This window comes from the organism of the source record quoted next, unplaced genomic scaffold (assembly GCF_019419815.1).
Source record: "Pyrus x bretschneideri cultivar Hongxiangsu unplaced genomic scaffold, Pyrus_bretschneideri_v1 Contig17, whole genome shotgun sequence".
Lineage (NCBI taxonomy): Eukaryota > Viridiplantae > Streptophyta > Magnoliopsida > Rosales > Rosaceae > Pyrus > Pyrus x bretschneideri.
In genome coordinates, this window is record NW_025999468.1 from 2778071 (window position 1) to 2800472 (window position 22402).

The following is a 22402-nucleotide window of genomic DNA, read 5'->3' on the forward strand; positions in this document are numbered from 1 at the left end:
ATCCCCTTGAGGATTTCAAGAATCCGTAGACTATGTTTGTTCATTATATATAGTACTGTAAAAAAAACATTTAAAATTATTTATTTAAAATTAAATACAAATAATACCTGATAAAAATTAACCATACGGTATACAATAAACTAGTATGATTCATAAATTTCTAAGATCTTCGTATCCAGAGAGGATGTTGGTTTGGTATTAATTAATTTGTGGGCCTTTTGTGTTTCATAAAATTTTGTTGGTTCTACGATTTGATGACAATTGATGCTGATTAAAAACGTGCGATTAGATTCCTCTAGCGTATGGCACCTTAGGTTTTTTTGGCCGATCGGATAAGATTAGCTATACAGATTTGATCGTTTGACGTTCATTCGGATTAAATAAGTATCAGATTAATTTAATAAGTCTACTTATTTAACACAGTATACACCTGCTTATTAAAACCAACCAAAAGACTTGGATTATTAGTCGGTTTTGCTCTCTGCTCTCCTCGTCCTCGTCGCCCTCTCCTTGTGGCCTTCCTAGTCGCCTACTCTCCATCTGATAATTGGAGATGCCCACAAATTCTCTCACCGGTCGTCTAACTCACTCGCACCAACCACCACACAAAGAGAGTTTCATTCTCGTTTCACAACTGTCTATTCGAATCGGGTTTTTTTAGTACTGCAGTGGGTTTCAGATTTTAATTCTGATATTTGGGAGATCTGATAATTTGGCTGTTTGAATTTAAGTGGGATTTGGTTTTATCATTTTGCTGCCGCGATCTGGTTTGGGTTTTCTTAACCTGGGTTGGCTAAATCTTGGTTGAGAATTGATGATGGAATTTGAAAATTAAGAAAAAAAAATTTGGGCAATTTCTTTTTTTCTTAAAAAAAAAAAAAAAAAGATTTGGGGCTTATTTGGGGCTTTTTTAAGTGGAGAAACACTTGAAATTTTTTTTCCTCCAGTTGTATAAAAATATATGGCATAACATCTAGTGCTCTAGACATATTGAAAAGTCTCTCATAATTAAGCAATAATGCTTGAACCTAGAAAACGATACCTTTTCTTTCGTGCAAGCTCAAACCCAAAAAATGATCTTTTCAAGTTTTGTAAGGATGGCACAAGGCATTTCAAGGTATTTTTATTATAACAATTAATTTTGGTTGAATTCTAAAAAAAAAATAATATCAATTTACTGGTTTTAGTGGCGGATCCACAAAAGGGTTAACATGGTTAGTTGACCCCATGGCAGCCCGGAAATTTGTTTGGGAGTGTTTGATGACATTTGGATCATTCTATTAGTAATTACTTTGTGCACAAGTGTTTGACAAAATGTTTGAGCGAAACTTGACATCTTTTGACAATGTCTTTATATGCATTGCAAGGCTTGCTAGATGACTATAGCCAACTAACTATTTAACAAATGTCAACACTGAAAATTTACCTGTTGTTCTGTCCAAAAATGTTTGTGCGTTGCTTGTGCTATTTCCTTTTTGACCCCAAAGAATTTTTTCTGTATCCGTCACCGGCTGTTTTAACGTTATGAATTATAAGAACCAAAATGAAACCCTAGCAAATTACAGAGCATGATCTCTACCCTTTCGCGGTTTTTAGGATAATAATCGCGGGTTTGATCTAAATTTTGTTGCTGGGATTTAATTTTAAATTCACATGTCACAATCTCATCAATTTGGATGTCAATATTGTTCTGTTTTCGTGAAATTTCCCTCAAGAATCTTTGATGTGTGAAAAATGACATTGCGTGTGAGATTACAAGACATGTGGATCACGTACAAAACTGGACACGACAGCCAAACACCAAATTGTACAAAAAGATTGTCTTCACGCAACTAAGAAAGTTCTCAAATTACTTTACCGTACAAACATCAAATTCAAAATCATTTATTCTCTTCTCCTTCTTATTAACGCAGCAAAGAATTAAAATGTCTCGAAGAGACGAGGAATAGATGATTTAAGAATCGTTCTACAAAGAGTCGGATTCGCTCACGTCTGTGCGGAGATAGAATTTGGAAATCACTCAACTAACGACAACGGAATCACTCATGTCGCGAATCGTGAATTCACTTACACTGCCAAATCAAAACACTTGATTATTCGAAAGAAGAAACACTCACTTTAATTACAAAAAAAAAAATATGTTTTTCATTCATTCCAGCCTGTCAATGGCTTCTAATACATGATATTTATAAAGAGTACAAACACAAATAAAAACCCAAGTCCGAATTGGATTTTTAGTCTCCCCAATACTATTTAAAATGTTGTTAAATGGCTACTAATATTTGTGTTGCTCTAAAACTTAAATTAAATATATTTGATGGTTCCAATTACCATGAGACTCTTGGTAAATTTCTATACATGCAGCAAGTGGATTTTTACCATAGTGGTGGAAAAGTGTTGAGTTTTTGCATGATGACGTGGGTTCGAACCCCGTCAATGATTAATCTAACATCTAATATAACAAAATCTATCATTTGAACAAAAAAAAAGAAAAAAAAAAAATCTATACATGCATGAGAGCCTTGATTACTGCATCAATTATAATCTAAACATCATCTCTTCCAGTCACTTATTACTACAGGCTCATTTGTAAATAAGAGGTCTTAGAGGATATTATCTAACACTGCAAATTGACGATTCAAATTTTACAATGACGAGTTTGATACCTTTTTTTTTTTTTTTTTTTTTTTTTTTTTGTGCCATCCTTTAGTGTAAAAATTTCATTATGTGAAAAAGATCGCCTTTTGAAGAATTCAATGTGAGGATGCTATTTATTATCATAACCATCCGTTTGTTCGATACATTGATGTCTTGATGACTAAACAATTTTTGAATCAAATAATTTTTTGAGTGATAATACATATTTAGATGATGATAAAAAAAAATGATTTCGACTATGAAGTTTGTACAGTAAAACGATGTCAGGGAAGAACAACTTCCTTTCTTAAGGGAGGAGGGAAGTATTATCCGATGTGGAAATGAGCTCAAGCTTATGATTAGCTAAGTTGAGCTGGAATAAGCCACAAATGATCCAAACTTGAATCGTACGTATCCAATTTGCAGCCTTAGATGTAAGCAATGAACTTGAAAGTGAAAAGAAATCACTCGGCTACAGATAAATTACAATCTGACATGTGTACGTTCATTCGATTTTTTAACTAGTTAAGCTATGAGATGCCTGAGATTTGCAGGTTACAATCTTAATACAAAAGGGGTGTGCTGTCCACACCCTATTTTACTTCTTACACACCCCTTGTTAATTTCTATATGTTGATTTTCTTCAATTCATCCAATCTGACGGCCGAAAATTAGAAGGATGTGTGAAAAGTAAAATGGAGTGTGTGAATATCGCATCCCAATACAAAATTGTAAATTAACACCACCTTTTATAACCTAATCCCTTTTTCTTTCATTTCTTAGTTAATTTATCAATTTACCTTCATTTTATAATTTGGTTTACCAGTTTGCTATCCATTGGGCTCTAGTTCAGCTTGTGTGTTACAATTGGGTTCAGAACAATTCGACCTTGTTTCCAATGGGCCTATGGGCCAACTCGTTGCCTCTGATGTTAAACTTTAGTCATTTTTTACCCTGCCCGTGATCACATTGCAAATCATTTCAATTTGTACTTTTTTTTTTCATATGCCATTGTTATAATTTTCATTCGGTTAATGAAGTTAATTAAATCACTCCGAGATTATTTTTCTTTTCAAATTTCATATTTATAGTAGCAAATATTGATTAACTACCAAACAGAATTAGAATGAAAAAAAATAAGAATCATTCTCGTTCATGTTTGAAAAGTTATAGTACGTGAAATTGTTGTTGAGTGAGATGGGTTTGGAAATCATGGTCCTTCAAAAGCAAAGTGCATAATATATATGAACCTCAATCATGCTACACAAATAATGTATCATGGACCCCAGAAACTCAAGAGTACTTAAAATTTAACACAAGAAGAAATAAACTAGCACTGCCTCTATCCTGGCACTTGGAGTGATATCATCTCATCAGCTGCCAAACTTAAATTAGAAGGAACATACAAAAACCAACCAAACTAATCACACTCCACAAAGTCACAACAAGAGAGCTAGAGTGGCTACTCCCATTACCAGTTGATGAGGGTTTGGTGGTACTTGCAGGGGTGGTAACTGTAGAGTTACTGTCGGAACCACCGGATGGTGCTGCGGTTGATCCTGACTCTACAGTCACAGAAAGCTTCATCCCCATCGAACAATGCCCAACCGAGCTACAAATGTAGTTATGAGTCCCGGCAGTCTTGAGGGGGATGGTGGTGGTTCCGCCACGATGACTTTTAATTGAATTTTGCAGAGTGCAAGTTTTGTAGTCACTGTCAGTCACTTCTTCCACCGTGTGCTGACTTTGATACTTGAACACTAACATGTACCAAAATTTAGGAAAAATTGACACAATCAGTTCAAACGTAAACCAAGTGGCAGTGTTACTAGACTATAAATAATTCTAACACCACACTCGTTAAATAAAATTGACCTGATCAATTATCTAAATTGATTATCTATAAGTTATTCTCAAAACAAGTATCTAGATTGAATGTTTGTACTTAATTTCCAAACTTTACTCATTAAACAAGAGCTCCCTTAATCGATAGTCTAGAATGAATCTATACGTAACTCTGAAACAACACATCAAAATAACACCTCATAAACATTATTTTTGAAGCATGTTCACGACAAATAATTAAAAGGGAGTAAGGACTTTACCCAGGCTGTCACCAACTTCAAAGGTCTTGCCACTAGTCCAAGTGCTATAATCCACACCAGTATCCCACCCAGAGGAGTCTCCAACGGTGTACACAGTGGCTAAGCAGCTTGGCATCATGACCATGGCAAAAACGAGGATTAAACCCACAGTTCTGGCCATTCTCGATGAGCTAGCTACAATGTGTGTGTGTGAGAGAGAGAGAGAGAGAGAGAGAGAAGAAGAAGCCTTTTGTGATGATATAATTCTAAAGAGTGGGAATTCAGTTACATAATGGTATGAAGGGGGTTGGAGTAGGTAGGGTTTGGTGGCCCACTTGGTCGACTTACTTCCGATGAAATGCAAAATGTTCCGTCCATTGCATGGGGATGACTTGGGTTAAGATGTCACACCTAATGCTTTGTTATAATAATGTGACCCTTTTTTCTTTTTATTTCTTTTTGCATTGTTAATCTCCTAACTTTCACAAGAAAGAAATGTGATGATAAATACGGCCATCATAATCTAGGTTTGTTAGGAAAATGTTCTATATTTCTTAAACCCATTTCTAAGCACCAAAGTGGAATAATCAAATTAAAGAAAAATAGGAGACGTAATGATTTTTTAAGAGTGCAAATAACATTTCCCTAATAGAAATGTGAGTTTTATTGGTTCTGCATTGACATAACACTAAAACAAGCAGGAGGTGATCTCCCTTTCATGACCCCCAACGCAAGGGCAGGAGTAGCAAGCCGAACTTGTGATTGACATGGGAACAAAAAATTCTCGGTGTCGAGGGAGATTTGAGATTATATAAGTAACTTAGTGCAACATGACAAATTTCATTGAGAGGAATCAAAGCTCTTTACGGATTGTCTTCAATGAACACACTTACACAAGTTCTGGGACAAAAATAAAATAGAAATAAGTTTAGAATCGAAGCAAGAAAATCGTAAGAAGTCAAGAGAACAAATTTGCAATTAACCCTAAATTCAAATATAAAGAAAAAAAAAAGTCTTAGTGTTAGTTACTAGTTAGCCTGAAAAGAACGTAAAGCTTATTAATATTATTTCTAGTTCTGGTTAATCTTTTTATTCTTGTCCAAGCACAAACATAGGTCAAAGTGGGTTTGATCTTTGGAAATGAGAAGTCACATTCTCTGAGCAAAACGGTTCACCTAACAAAGTGAGCATTAGACGTTACTAGATAATATGCCCGCGCGTTACGGCGGGAACCAACCGTCATGAATGAACAGAGGGACACATGAGTGAATGAGGTCAATAAAATAAGCAGCTTGGCTTTTATATACATTCAACTGAGTATGGCTTATTCAGGTACACCAAGAATCGCTACTATATTTGAAATGAATTTGGTGGATTAGAAACACAATAATCTCATGCAACTAAGATCATCTAATACTTTCAACACTATTTGCAACTCAACTACAATACCTATTATTGATTAAGAATTAATTCCTAACCCATTACTCAAAAACCTAAATTTCATAAGAAAATGAAGAAGAAAAAAATGAGCAAAATTTTTGGTAAAACTCAATAATTGTTTCTAAATATACCTTCTCAGAATTTCAGCACTGCTTTGATGATCTATAAAGAAGACAGCCTTGGAGAGTTTGGAATTGAAGTAAGGTATACATTTTGGTGGCGGCGAACTTGTCCCGGAACTTCAGAAACCCAAATAAAAAATATGATGATTAAGTAAAGCAGCAAATGATTACACATATGTATAATAATATATATATATATATATATATAGAGAGAGAGAGAGAGAGAGAGAGAGAGAGAGAGATAAACACACAAACACAAATCAATGTTTCAATTTGTATCTTATCAAAAGCTTAAACCTCCAACTAATCATTCTCTCCCAGAGGTCATCAGAAATGTGATTCTTCTGAGAATCGAAGTTTAAGGAGAGGATTTGTTCGTCCCCGGGAAACCACAAATACAATCAAATAAGCTGCCAAAAGAACATTAATAAATGAAAAATAAAAAAACAAAGAAATAATGAGAAACCAAAATATGCATCTCAAAATCTAATCACTTTTTAGCCTGCTGGCCATTTTTAGTTCTTGAATTTAAACAGTTAAACCATGACTCAGCACATGAATGAAGTGAGAGCGTGAAAGATAAGTGGGATAAGCTAAAAGTCATCCTCGAGTCATGCATTAACTTTCAAACTGTTCCAAAATAGCAAACATCTTTAACAAATGAATAACTTAAATGCTTAAGTTAGCCATAGAAAGCCTGCAGAACAAAGTTAAACATGAAGAATGAACAAAATGACAGACAGATTTAAACAGCATAGCAAAAAAGGCGTGCAACGCTGAATTCTTCTCGATTTACCTATTTAGTGAGTTATTGGACCTATTTAGAGAGTTTCTGGACTGAAATGAAGCCAACTCTGCAACAGAGAAACAAATGGAAAAGTCAAAATCCAGAAATCCAAGTTTAACTCAATCAAATATAATAACCAATGAAAGCTGCAAGCTCCAAATACTCAGCAACGTAGAAAAAAAAATTTGTTTTTCAAAGACTTAATTGGTCCTCTATTTTATTAATTATCGTTTGGGAAAGGAAATTTGAGACAACACCTTATCAAAGAGAACCATATATGCATTTAAGTCATGGTACAATGGGCGGCATTCGCTGCTGCAGTGATCTAATGCTTTGGCAATGTTCAGAGCAACTGTTAGTCGTATAGCCCACTCAATGGTCTGATTCTCCCCTGTCAAGGAAGTGTGAGGTGAATTTATACCTGAAGCGCTTTGAAAAGATATAGGCAATAAATTTCAGAGGTCACTTATTAGGAATATGAGAATGGGAAAAGCAAAATAGCAGTCACAATTTGAAATGAAAATAGCACACGTGTAGATAATAAATCAGCTTTGTGAAAGTGGTTTGAGATCAGAATATTATGCTCAAGCAGATCAAATGCATTCTTCAAAGCGATGAATGACAAAAAAAATCAATATCTTATGTAAAAGAAGAGAAAATTATATCTTTGCAGGACTGTGGCCTCATCCAAAAGTCTAACCAAAACAACATTTTAAAAGTAGTAGTCGAAAGTAAGAATTGAAACTGAAGAAGTAGGAAAAACAAAATGTTTAAACAGAAAACAGGCAACTTTGAAATATCCAACTTTATATGTCAGGTTTATCTTTTGACAACACCATAGCATCTTTAATCGGTATGGCCTGTGCAAAATGAAATTGTCAATCCTGATTCACAGAGAAGAAAAAATCAACTCCCATATAAATTAAGATACCATCCAACATCCCTAGTCCTTATTAGCCCCCAATCCCAATCGAAAATCCCAACAGCACAAACATTATTAGTCCTAACAATGTAAAAATCTATATGCACACATATATTCACACAAAAATATATTTACAGATATATTTATATACACGGACAACATTGAGTTCAAACCAAATCTATAGTCCAAACAATGTACTAAACACATAATAAACATAAATCCAATGTACCTCCAACAGAGACTTGAACCATCTTTCAAGAGTCACCATAGCTTTCCTTTGCCCTTTTTCTCTTTCTAATCTCTGTAGATTTTATCTGGAAACATAAATAAACTACAAAATCAGAACTCGCTTATACTGGATCAATGTTTTGCTCTGAAATCTCTATTTTAGACTTAGTATCGAGAAACGAAAAGTCTTATATGCAAAAGATAACTCATTCATCACAAAGCAACAATACATTTGCAGTAACTGTTTAAATCAGAACATATGATTATCATGAACTGCAGCATTAGCATTCTAATTAGACACTTGTAGCCATAAAATTGAACATTTCACTACCGTGTTTGATCGCATCAAAACAATCTGATTATCGATAATTACCTTAGCAGAAGCTTGAATTTCTCTGGCAGTCATATCCAAAGCAAGTGCATAACCTTACACCATCCGATTCTTGATTCATGAGGATGGAATTAGAAGTATGTCATTGCATTTCTCGATTGTCATTCCAATATGGATGTTAATTGGACTCTATTAATATTGAACCTATCAGATGAGAAATTAAACAGAAGAAAAATCAAAAGTTTCTTAACTGAACATGCTCATGAAGGGGTAATAGGTTGCTGATACAAAGAAAAAAAGACAGATTTTATCTACACATCACCATAAGAAAGAAAACGATCACAAAGTACTTTTTTTTCTTAGCAACTTCGTGGAACAGAAAGAAGCAGGATACATAAGGGGCAAAACAATCTTCTTACTCGTACATCAAAGCAAAAGAACAACCATTATATTAGTATGCCATTATCATCTGGGGAACAAATCCAATTGGCAGCTTTTACATACCTATAATTATAAGCAAAGTTTGGAATTCACAAAAAATACTGGGCAAATACTAAGACTGCCATTTGAAAAAGCTAAACAACAACAAACTTTGACAAATCAACTACAACTAAATTCAGATGACATTCGATATATGAAGACATTCTGAGAAATCAAAGGCTCTGAAATCAATACCATATTTCATGTGCCTTTTACTGATAGTGAACCCAGCAGCAAACCAGGATAAAAAATTGATTTAGAACCTTTCTATCTTTGTCCTTGTAAATATGATATTTTGGCATCGGCAATACATCACAAAAAAAAAAAAAAAAAAAAAAAAAACACAAACAAACAAACACACAAATATATTTGAACTCACAGAAAATATAGAATGAACATAAAAAAGGCAAATTATGAACGTTTAGAAGCTAATTTCAATAGCAATTAAGCAACCAAGCTCTCTCAACACCGCGATTCAGAACCCCCCAGGAACCCAGAAATTTAATGAAAAATTTTCTAATCATTCAATTGGATTAGACAAAATCAAGAATTTTTTTTTCTAAAGCCCAATTATATTAAATCACAAATTTGAAGCAGATTTTGACATGCAATAAGTGAATAAGATAGGAATCGCTTCAGACTAACCTCGATGGCAGGGCCTCCGGAATCGCCCGATCCGAACCAAGCTCCTAGGTTATAGGGAGATGTTGATGTGAAATTCAACACGCAAACCTTTGACGCAGCTGTGGCGCCTGGTGGTCGTGGGGGTTCCACACTGGGAGAGACTCCAGAAGAGGAATCTAGTTTTCTGGTTCAGAGAAAAGGGAATGAAGGAAAATAGTGGAGAAGAGGGAAAACGCTGTTGAAATCTTGCAGGAACAACCCTAGGTCGAGCTTTCGAAACCAACCCCTTTCTCTCCCTCGAATCGTACACCCCCAGTGACTCTATCTGCCTGCAAGCCGCATGCCTTCCTCTCACCAAATCTCTATCTCTCTCCCTCCCTGTCTCTCTTCTCTCTCTGCTCGCTCGCTCTCTCACCGAGTCCCACTGCAGCTCACAAAGAAAGGAAATGAAAGTCGCTAACCCACCCAACCCATTCGAAACCCTACAGACTAAAATGACCATCGCGCCGCTGCCTTTTCCAGGATCATCAACCAGCGGCATGAAGATCAGCGGCAGAGAGAGTCAGTGGCAGCCTCGTAAATAAAGTGAAATTCGACTCCAAAGACTATTCATTTGTACAGTGCAATTGAAAAGCCTTCTTTAGACTAATGTAATGGGCATGGGCATGATGTTCTGTTCATGCATGAGATGAGTCATGAGACTCATGACCCAAATAAAAAATGCGAGTCAAACTTTTTCATATGTGAAAAGTAGGGTTTGATTATTTTGGTTTTGGTACACCAACCACCCACGTTAGGGAATCTGGCTAGTAAACAATTGCTCAGGGAAAAGAATTATGATATGAATCCCAAGTGTTTTGAGGGAGACAGTTTGAAGAATTAGAATTAAGATTGTCTTCACGCAACTAAGAAAGTTCTCAAATTACTTTATCGTACAAACGTCAAATTCAAAGTCATTTATTCTCTTCTCCTTCTTATTAACGTAGGAAATAATCAAATAGTCTCGAAGAGACGAGGAATAGATGACTTAGGAATGTCTCAACCAAGAGGTGGATTCGCTCACATTTGTACAGACATAGAACTTGGAAATCACTCGACCAATGGCAACGAATCACTCATGTCGCTAATCGTGAATTCACTCACACAACCAAATCAAAATGTTTGATTTTTCGAAAGAAGAAATACTCACTTTAATTGCACAAAAGAAATATATTTTTCATTCATTCCAGCTTGTCAATGGCTTCTAATACATGATATTTATAAAGAGTACAAACACAAATAAAAACCTAAGTCCGAATTGGACTTTTACTCTCCCCAAAACTATTTAAAATGTTGTTAAATGACTACTAATATTTGTGTTGCTCTATAACTTAAAATTAAATATATTTGATGATTTCAATATCCATGAGACTCTTGGTAAATTTCTATACATGCATTAAGTGGGACTTTACCACAATATTGGAAAGGTGTTGAGCTCTTACATGGTGACGTGGGTTCGAACTCTATCGATGGCTAATCTAACATCTAATCTAACAAAATCTATCGTTTGAACAAAAAAAAAAAAAAATCTATACATGCATGAGAGCCTTGATTACTGCATCAATTATAATATAAACATCATCTCTTCAAGTCACTTATTACTATAGTCTCATTTGTAAGTAAGAGGTCTTAGAGAATATTATCTAAGACTGCAAATTGATGATTCGAATTTTACAATGATGACGAGTTTGATACTATTTTTTTCTTGGGCCATCCTTTGGTGTAAGAATGTCATTATGTGAAAAAAAATTCGCCTTTTGAAGAATTCATTCAATGTGAGGATGCTATTTATTATCATAACCATCAGTTTGTTCGACACATTGATGACTTGATGACTAAACAATTTCCAAATCAAAGAATTTTTTGAGTGATGATACATATTTAGATGATAAAAGAAATGATTTCGACTATTAAGTTTGTATGGTAAAACGATGTCAGGGAAGAAAAATTTCATTTCTTAAGGGCGAAGAGAAGTATTATCCGATGTGGAAATAAACTCAATCTTATGGTTAGCTAAGTTGAGCTGGAATAAGCCACAAATGACCCAAACTTGAAGTGTACGTATCCAATTTACAGCCTTCGATGTATGCAATGAACTTGAAAATAAAAAAAAATCACTCAGCTATAGATAAATTACAATATGACATATGTACGTTCATTTATTTTTTTTAACTAGTTAAGCTATGAGATAACTGAGATTGTGAATTGCAGGTTACAATCTTAATACAAAATTGTAAATTAACACCACTTTTTATAACCTAATCCATTTTACTTTTATTTCTTAGTTAATTTATCAATTTACCTTCATTTTATAATTTGGTTTACCAGTTTATTATCCATTGGGCTCTAGTTCAGCTTGTGTGTTACAATGTGTTACATTTAGTTCAGCTAGTTAATTTATCAATTATCTCTTATTCGTTGCCTCTGTGGTTAAACTTCAGTCATTTTTTATTTTTCTTTCATATTCTCTTTCCACCTCCACAAATTCTTCTTTTTTTTTCTTTTTTTTCTTTTTTTTTTTAAAGGGGGAAATCGATGGTAAGCTGCGGCTATCCATCCCTTCCAGGTTTAGAGAGGTTATGGGAATTTTACCTTACCCGTGACCACATTGCAAATCTTTTCAATTTGTACTTTTTTTTCACTTAATGCAATTGTTATAATTTTCATTCGGTTAACGAAGTTAATTAAATCACTCCAAGATTATTTTTCTTTTCAAATTTCATATTTATAGTAGCAAATATTGATTAACTACCAAAACAGAATTAGAATGAAAAAAATAAGAATCATTCTCGTTCATGTTTGAAAAGTTATAGTACGTGAAATTGTTGTTGAGTGAGATGGGTTTGGGAATCATGGTCCTTCAAAAGCAAAGTGCATAATATATATGAACCTCAATCATGCTACACAAATAATGTATCATGGACCCCAGAAACTCAAGAGTACTTAAAATACCCTAAAATTTAAACAAGAAGAAATAAACTAGCACTGCCTCTATCCTGGCACTTGGAGTGATATCATCTCATCAGCTGCCAAACTTAAATTAGAAGGAACATACAAAAACCAACCAAACTAATCACACTCCACAAAGTCACAACAAGAGAGCTAGAGTGGCTACTCCCATCACTAGTTGATGAGGGTTTGGTGGTACTTGCAGGGGTGGTAACTGTAGAGTTACCGTCGGAACCACCGGATGTTGATTTACCGTTGCCGGATGGTACTGCGGTTGATCCCGACGCTACAGTCACAGAAAGCTTCATCCCCATTGTACAATGCCCAACCGTGCCACAAATGTAGTTATGAGTCCCGGCAGTCTTGAGGGGGATGGTGGTGGTTCCGCTTCTATCACTTGTAATTGAATTTCCCACAGTGCAAGTTTTGTAGTCACTGTCAGTCACTTCGTCCACCGTGTGCCCACTTCCATAGTTGAACACTAACAAGTACAAAAATTTAGGAAAATTTGACACAATCAATTCAAACGTAAACCAAGTCGCAGTGTTACTAGACTATAAATAATTCTAACACCACACGTTAAATAAAATTGACCTAATCAATTATCTAAATTGATTATCTATACCTAATTTTCAAAACACGTATCTAGATTGAATGTTCGTTTTCAAACTTAACTCATTAAACAAGAGCTCTCTTAATCAATAGTCTAGATTTACGGAATTCTGAAACGACACATCAAAATAACACCTCATAAGCATTATTTTTGAAGCATGTTCACGATAAATAATTAAAAGGGAGTAAGGATTTTACCCAGGCTGTCACCCACTTTAAAGGTCTTGCCACTAGTCCAAGTGCTATAATCCACACCACTAGCCCACCCAGAGGAGTCTCCAACGGTGTACACAGTGGCTAAGCAGCTTGGCATCATGACCACGGCAACAACCAGGACTAAACCCACAATTCTGGCCATTCTCGATGAGCCAGCTACAATGAGAGAGAGAGAGAGAGAGAGAGAGAGAGAGAGAGAGAGAGAGAGGGAGAAGAAGAAGCCTTTTGTGATGATATGATTCTAAAGAGTGGGAATTCAGTTATATAATGGTATGAAGGGGGTTGGAGTAAGTAGGGTTTGGTGGCCCTTGGTCGACTTACTTGTGATGAAATGCAACATGTTCCATCAAGGAACTCATTGCATGGGGATGACCTAGGTTAGACGTCACACCTAATGCTTTGTTAACTTATAATAATGTGACCCTTTTTTCTTTTTATTTCTTTTTGCATTGTTAATCTCTTAACTTTCACAAGAAAGAAATGTAATGATAAATAAGGCTATCATAATCTAGGTTTGTTAGGATAATGTTCTATCTTTCTTTTAAACCCCTTTCTAAGCACCAAAGTGGACTTAAATTAAAGAAATGTGATCCAAGGGTTGGTTTACTTTTAATTTGTTGTATGGCTTTGTGGATTGACCTTTCACCATCTCTTTAATGATGGATTGCGAATTAAGAAAAGATTAACATGTTATGCTTATAAGAGCTATGATTATTGCCAACGAGAATCCAAAGACAATCATAATAGACATAAAATATGTGAAAGATGGTACATTTGAAATTTTGTAGTCTTAGCACCCTAAACCCTTATTACAGACATATGGAAATGTGTTGATACTCCAAATTAGTCAGCCTGCAATACTCCCATAAAGAAATATAGGAGAGAATAACATTAAAAATGAGTACGTAATGACTTTAAGAGTGCAAATAACATTTTCCTAATAGAAATGTGAGTTTTATTGGTTTAGTATTGACATCAGGCTTAAACAAGCTGGAGGTGATCTACTTTTCATGACCCTGAATGCAAGGGTAGAGAAGTAGCAAGCCGAACTTTTTAGTGGCATGGACACATAAAAAATTCTCAACGTTGAGAGATGTTTGAGATTAAATAAGTAACTTAGTACAACAAGGCAAATTTCATTAAGAGGAATCAAAGCTCTAACAATGAGCACACTTACAAAAGTTCATGTACAAAAGTAAAATAGAAATAAGTTTAGAATCGAAGCAAGAAAATCGTATGAAGTAAAGAGAACAAATTTGCAATTAACCCTAAATTCAAATATAAAGAAAGAAAAAAAGTCTCCGTGTTGGTTACTTAGTGCTAGTTACTAGTTAGCATGAAAAGAACGTAAACCTTACTAATATTATTTCTAGTTCTGGTTAATCTTTTTATTCTTGTCCGATTACAAACATAGGTCAAAGTGGGTTTGGTCTTTGGAGATGAGAAGTCACATTCTGTGAGCAAGACGGTTCACCTAACAAAGTGAGCATTAGACGTTATGGGCATCATTTTCTGTTCATGCATGAGATGAGTCATGACCCAAATAAAAAATGTGGGTCCATCTCACCACATGTCAAACCTTTTCATATGTGAAAAATAGGGTTTGATTACTCTGGTTTTGGTAAGGGTTGTTGGAGGCCATATGGTTCCACCAACTGCCTATGTTAGGGAATCTGGCTAGTAAACAATTGCTCAGGGAAAAAAAGAATTATGATATGAATCCCAAGTGTTTTGAGGGTGATAGTTGAAGAATTAGAATTAAGATAGGTTCACTGTTCGATTCTATCAATATAAATGAAAAAGTTAAAATAAAATTATACAATACAGTATTTAAACAGATTCATAGTTTTACTTTTAAAACTTATACTCAACGAAATAGAGAGTTTTCTAGTTATTCTCAAACTTTTAGAGCACAAACTTCGGATTTACTTCAGAGTTCTTGAGAATGGTTGCACATGTAATAATGCAATGACATTTTTTCTTTTCTTTTCTAGAATCATACTTTGAAACGTAGCTAGTTCCTTCGTGAAGAATAATATTCGCATCCCATAACGGTTCATCATGAAAATGTTACTTGGTACTTACACCATCAATTTGTTTCGTTCATTTGATGATTAAAGGATCTCTGATTTTAATAATTTTTTGTAAGTCGGATCTTTAAGTGTTGATTAAGAATTTGACTAATTCCGAGTATGAAATTTGTATGTGGCACGAAATAGACTAAAAGTGGACAGTCCCAAAACAAATCCTGAAAAATCTCCAATGTCATAATGCATACCTAATCCTTAACTAAAATCTCAACGTAAAAAAGCATTCAATCTCTTTTTTGGTTGTGTGTTTTTCTTTCAAATGAAGACACAGTACTCACACTCTAATAATGTAGGCAAAGATCATCCGCATGGCAATCTACGTCCTAAAAGATATAGGAACTGGACCAAGTCTAGTGATACTTCTTCAAATGTTGGCACATGTTTCAAGTTTGTAGTCGCTTATGCCGTGAATACGAAAAACGAAAAACAAAGGAAACTTGATTAGGATTCCATTTTTTTCCTTTATAAGGAAGACGAAATGTCACATATATAAGAAATAAGATCACAAAAATGAACCTAAAGTCTTAGAGTTAGGTGACAAGATACAGATCAAGAGACTGAAATATTTTCGAGTACAAGTAGCTCAATTTATCCAAACTTGTAGCCTACGTACATAACCAGCTTCGAGCCTTCCAGCAACTTGTACAAGTACCAAAGTGACGGAATCCATTGAACGTTCCTCCCCCTTCCCTCCCAAACGATGGGCGAGAATCTCACCAAGTATGCAGGGAAAGTCCGTGTGAGCATGCACAAATGTTCCTGCAAACGAAAGGGAAGGAGAGAGATTATTACTATGATGGTACCCAAAGCACAGATAATTGTTTAACTAGAATGCTTGAACAAGCTAACAAGTGTTTGCTTATATCATGGCTGATCAATAATATTGCAAGTTAGCTGCCAAACATTTGACCCCACTCTCTAGGTAAATCAACCAAGTTCAAAAACTCATTCAGCCTTATATAGTAAATTTGTCTACCACTCTCTAGCACCCAAATTATTCTAGAAGATCAAGGCAACCGGTACTTTTTAACTACACTTTTCCTGTATCATTATCCCGAGGTCCAGAACATCTCACAGCTTTCCTGTTGGTATGGTTCATAGTTTGGAATCCAAAGAGAGATGCTAAGTTGCTATGCAAAGTGCAAACAAAGACATGTTGATCAAATAAATTCATGGCGTTGAGAGAGGCTAAATGCGACGACCTCCATTCAACTTTAGGTCAATGGGTAAAAAATAACGGACTTTACTTTCAATCTATGTAATTAAACTTCTGGATGAAGACATTAGCCATTTACAGTACATATCTAATTCGAAGTATTTTAAACAATGCAGAAGTTACTGCAGAAATTTTGGTACCATATTACTATGCATATTCTAGTGAACCAACTAATGCTCCGCCACTGAAAGAACTAATTATCTGACTAACAAAATGTTTATTAGAAAGCTAAACAAAAATCAAAAGGGCATACCACATAGCAAGTTGCATTAGTTTCAAACAAGCAGAACATGATTTAAAGAGAGGACATACCTACACAAATATGATGTGAAGATAATGCAGAAATTTCACCGTGCCAGCCAAATTTCAGTTTGTATCACTGACAATTGTGTTCAGTCTGTAGATTTATCACCCAACTTAGAACTTTCTGTTTTCGGCACTTTAACAAATTGTTTAGCACGTGCCACACGAATTCGTCTTCCCATAAGCAGCTGCAGGAAACAAAAGTTCCAAGGGGAAATCTTCATTTTAATATCAATTACTAAAAGTCTGTATAGAATGCGGTTGAGAATTTTAACTTTTCATGCCCTAGACATTATTTGAACACATAATTTAAATTGAATCAGAACAATCATTAAACAGAAAATTACCTTCCTGTGGGAAGCAGAAAGAGCTGCCTCAGCCTCGGCCTTGGTTTTGAAGCCCACAAATCCATATCCTGCGGACCTTCTCGGGTTATTTTAGAATACAATTTCTGCGGTAACAACATTATAATCCTCTGACATAAAGAGCTCCTTGAGATCTTTAGATCTTGCTTTATATGGAAAATTTTCCACATACAAATTGAAAGTCATTGGCTTGGGTTGCGAAGAAGGGGGAGGAATCTTTGTCTTTTTTGGCCTGGCATAAGCCATCTGTATGACATGACCCTCCATTTCCTATAAGGTATTCCAAATACGAGAAAATCACAATATGGGAGGGAAGCCGCATAAATAAATATCATACATTTAGTTGCTCAAAATATAGTGGAAGATAAAACTAATTTTGAAGAAGTTTTGATTTCTTTATCTAACGAGTTTACAAAAGCAGAAAAGCCAACGTATCCTTGGAATATTTTACTAGTTAACCCACACTTAACCCCTTAAACTATAATTCGTGTGTTTGGTTCTTATTGTCATGTCTTTTCTAAACATTAATGAAGTGAGCAGTCACTCAGTGGCATATTGATCACTTATTCAAGGGCATAAAATGATGTAGTTCTCCAATATTGAGAAATCAGTGGCAGCACAACAGCACTGCCTTCTTCCCTCTCCCTTTCCCCACAACATCTCCTAATCTCCACCACCGCTATCATTCCATTCAAGCACATATCTCTTCTTATCGCCCTAAAAAACTTCATAAAACCCACTCCTGCCCCTTTCTTAAAGTCTCCCCTTGTTTTCTCCTCTTTTGACAATTTGACACTCTTCGTCATTCTCGTAGCACCAAAAGGTCTCCAAAGGGTAAAGCAAGCAATTGAGTATGTGTACCTATGTTTCAGGAGGATGCAGCTAACAACCAACAGGCTTGTCAAGGCATTTATTCAATACATGAATTTATAAAGATTCTGGTGGTTAAGTACGTGCAGGTTCTGGAGATTTTATCGCTCCACAATATGTATGCCATATGTAGCCATTACCATAACAAAATAAGGAATTTGGATCAATTTTCTCCAACGAAAAATATACTTCAACTTCCAACCCCAATTGCTAGGGCACCAAACAAGTTTTATTGTCATTTTGACAGGGTACTTTTTTTAGCCTCCAAACAACAAAAAGCTAAAATGTGCATAGTAGAAGTACATGACATCATAGTTCCAGCTCAATCCCTCGTTCCCTTGATGCTAGATTAGCTCTGCTCGTTGAACAAAGTTGATGGTATGTCCAACAAGAGTAAGAAGATCACAACCAATGTCAGAGGTGGAAAAATGTAAATAAGAAAGTGAGCGTGTGAGAGGGTAATAATGGCGCCATGAGAAAGAATGAAGGCATATATATGTTTTGGCATGAATTGATGACGATGATGATGGAGTTAGCTGGTTTCTAGAGGTGTCAGCAGCCTCTAAGAAATTGCCACTTATGCTCTCTTAGTGACTGAATGAATGACTTTTATCATCTACCAATGAAGAGACAAAACAATAGACCTCCCCTCCAGGAATACGGTAACAAATTAGGCCCTTAAATAAGTAGTCATGTCCCAATCGTATGAAATAATACAACGTCTCACATTCCCAGATTCAGTGCCCAATATGGGACAGAAGTTAAACTTAAAGTTGAAGGGATACTATCATAGTAGTGAATTTTGCCAATAAATTCAGCTCCAAAGTAAAGACACAGGGCAAATGCACACAGATATACATAAAACAAAGAACTAAAATTCTCTTCTTATATTTTCAAACGGCAATGAATTTTTCAATACGAACGAAACAAACACAAAACAAGTAGTCAAGTAGATAAGTAGAACACAACATCAAGTCTCATCTAGTGAAAAGTTAAAAATTCCCAAATTTGGTAACTAGTAGTCTTTCTCGCTGACCAAACCAAGCATAAAACAAAACCCACAACAACACAAGCATTCACAGAAGATAACACAACCCGAGACACTTACAGATGATTCGAGATTATCCAGAGCCGTACGAGCCTCCTCGGGCGAACCCATTGTTACAAATGCCAAACCCCTGTTCCTGGTCTTGTCATACATGGCAAGCTTACACCACCACAGGAAAAAACAGACAAAAACAATCAAAACCCATGAAATAAAATAGCAAATTATTAATACCAAAAAAAAAAAAAAAAAAAAAAAATCCCTCTTCAAAGCAAAGAAAAATGAAAAACCTCAACGTCCACGACAGTGCCGTACTTCTCGAACACAGTACGGACGTCTTCCGGGGTACAATGCCAAGGAACATTCTGGGCAAGCAATCTTGTGTTGGAGAACTCTTCAGGCTCTGCCTCGAGAACTGGGGTTTCGTCGAGAGCTATTTGTCAATCGTATACAAATAAACTTGGGTCTTACAACCTATTTGTCAATCACAATCAAAATAAAAGAGAAGAAACAAGATGGGGGGACAAGAAAAAGAAACTAAATCCAAGAATTTCACAAATGACTACAACATTTATCTAAATTACCTATTAACAAAACCCTCTTTGTCCACCAAATGAGGGTGAAAAGACAATTTGGTCTTCTAACACAAAATAAAATCATGGTCAGTAATGTAATTTTGCACAAACCAAATTTTGCTGTGTTTTTTCAAACCTCACCCACATGTCTTCATAGCATCTCTAATTTGAAAAAGAAACCCACATTTTCTTTATCTCTCTATTTCTCCCTCTCACATTTCTCTTTAACTTCTCTTTTCAATATTATAGTTTTTTTTCTTATCAAAATTTTTATATTTCCACACTCAGTGTGAGCTTCATCTAGTATGAAATGGCAAAATATTGGAACAAAAATATGCATTCTGCTATACTGTAAGAGCAACAATACAACAGCAGAACTCCAAATTCATGATTGAGAAACATGCTACAATGCCGAAAACGAATTATTGTCTTTTACACTCATTCCTATTTGATTAATTCATTTTATTTTGGTTGGACTTAATGTATATACTGGCTAATTTTTGCCATCAACATCAGAACCAAATTGCATGTATATACTTGTTCTTCGAAGTGCTTCAAAGAAACCGAAAAAGGTAAACCTCAAAAAAGGGCACAAGTTTTATTATAAGTTTTTTTCTGTGATTCTGTGGACATGTACGTGATCTTTGCACAAAACTAGAAAGATTGGGGAAAACTGAAACCAGGAATAACAGCTTATCTACAGCATCTAGATCAAAAATGAATTTTGTAAAAGCTTACATGCCAATTCACCAAGCACAAAGGAAAATTCATAAAGCTGCAATAACATTCTGGAAACCGAAAACATTACACAAAAAAAGAAAAAGAAAAAAGCAATTCACAGTATAAAGTGTAAACACATGAGCTTGCCAGTCTCACAAACCCACCATAGAACTCCAAAGTCATGATTTAGAAACATGCTACAATGTCGAAAACAAATTACTAAGTCTTGTACACTCATTCCTATTTGCGTAATTCATTTTATTTTGGTTGGACTTAATGCTGCAATTGAAGTTTCTAATTTCTGAGAGGTTTACATTAATTTTCCTTCCTTGCTAATCTTTGCCATCAACATCAGAACCAAATTGCATACATATACTTATTCTTCGAAGTCCTTCAAAGAAACCGGAAAAGATAAACCTCAAAAAAGGGCACAAGTTTTATTCCAAGTTTTTTTTTTCTGTGATTCTGTGCACATGTATGTGAAGCTTGCACAAAACTAGAAAAATTGGAGGATACTGAAACCAGGAAAAACAGCTTATCAACAGCATCTAAATCAAAAATGAATTTTGTAAAAGCTTACATGCCATTTCACCAAGCACAAAGGAAATTTCATGAAACTGCAATAACATTCTGGAAACCGAAAACATTACACAATTGAAAAAAAAAAAAAAGAAGCAATTCACAGTATAAAGTATAATCACATGAACTTGCAAGTCTCACAAACCCACCATAGTAAAATTCCGACCCATTGTCCAAGTTCATTTCTTTCAATTGATCAAAACCTATTCACAGTGCCAGAAAAAAAAAACAAAAAAAAGGAAATTACCGAATGCATCTCCATTTTGTACTTGTATAACCCCAATTCATCCCTCAACTCTCTGACTTCGTCCTCCATCTCCTGAACACAAATTTCGGCCTCCTTGGCACGCTGATCAGCCTCGTTCCCAAAATCCATCAAAGCCCCTCGGTCATGATCGTAGAGCTAGCACTCGCTCTCCCACTTGTTGCATTGAGTCACCAGATGCGCACACTCCGATGCCAATCTCTGATTCTCCTCAACGAACTTCCTCAAAGCTTGTGTATTCATGCTCGCTTCAGCCTATTTTACAAAACAATAAAAAACCCAAAATCCAAAATATGTATGTGTGTGTATATATGCACAATTATATGAATATGTGAAGTCACGAACCTAACGCGCTCCAGGACTTGCTCTTTCTTCTTCAAATTTTATGTAAATTTTGGTTTGAGGAAGCAAGGAAGAAATCTGGTCGATCTATACAAACGAGACTTGAATCGACTCGATGACAATAAACGGTGAGATCGTCATATACGGGAAGGTTCGACTCAATCATCCTACGGGACTTCGCTGGTGATATATAGAAAGGGAGTGTAATGGAAGCTTCAACGGCCGCGTGAATTGCCGCCGACTGCGGCAACTGGTTGGGTGACTGGTTGCTCGGAAAATATTGGAGGGAGTTGCAGACTACGAGAATTTATAATATATAGTAAAAAATTAGCCCTTATTTTCAAATATGTCAATTTTTATAAAAACTTTCAAATATATCTAAAATCTCACTTAAATAGATAAATACCTCTCAATTTATATGAATAACTAGTTAACTAAAAAACTTCTTGTGTTATAATCAAGTGTTGTTGACCCATGAAATTAAGGACTATGGTGGTGATTGATTCTCCTGGCAAATACGTCATATAGAAATTGGCCTAATTATCCTCAGCTTGCACTAAG

General features: G+C 35.3%; 2 protein-coding genes, 1 long non-coding RNA gene and 1 pseudogene across 3 annotated transcripts; all 4 read right to left on the reverse strand.

Annotated features, from left to right (window-relative positions):
* Positions 1-3856: 3856 nt before the first annotated feature.
* LOC125475926 (blue copper protein-like) lies at positions 3857-5328 on the reverse strand. The gene is made up of 2 exons (XM_048581387.1): positions 4743-5328; positions 3857-4397 (listed from the first exon to the last, which is right to left on the reverse strand). The coding sequence occupies exons 1-2, from the start codon at positions 4900-4902 to the stop codon at positions 4024-4026; spliced, it is 534 nt and encodes a 177-aa protein (XP_048437344.1). The 5' UTR covers positions 4903-5328; the 3' UTR covers positions 3857-4023.
* A 1141-nt stretch (positions 5329-6469) lies between these two features.
* On the reverse strand, positions 6470-9717 carry LOC125475927. Its single transcript, XR_007257282.1, has 6 exons — positions 9677-9717; positions 8594-8662; positions 8222-8306; positions 7328-7461; positions 7080-7137; positions 6470-6693 (listed from the first exon to the last, which is right to left on the reverse strand). It is a non-coding gene; the product is annotated as an uncharacterized LOC125475927 (long non-coding RNA).
* A 2836-nt stretch (positions 9718-12553) lies between these two features.
* LOC125475928 (blue copper protein-like) lies at positions 12554-13697 on the reverse strand. The gene is made up of 2 exons (XM_048581388.1): positions 13454-13697; positions 12554-13124 (listed from the first exon to the last, which is right to left on the reverse strand). Exons 1-2 carry the CDS (start codon positions 13611-13613, stop codon positions 12730-12732), a joined length of 555 nt encoding a protein of 184 aa, XP_048437345.1. The 5' UTR covers positions 13614-13697; the 3' UTR covers positions 12554-12729.
* Positions 13698-15983: 2286 nt separating this feature from the next.
* On the reverse strand, positions 15984-21518 carry LOC125476075 (annotated as a pseudogene).
* Between the last annotated feature and the right edge of the window lie 884 nt (positions 21519-22402).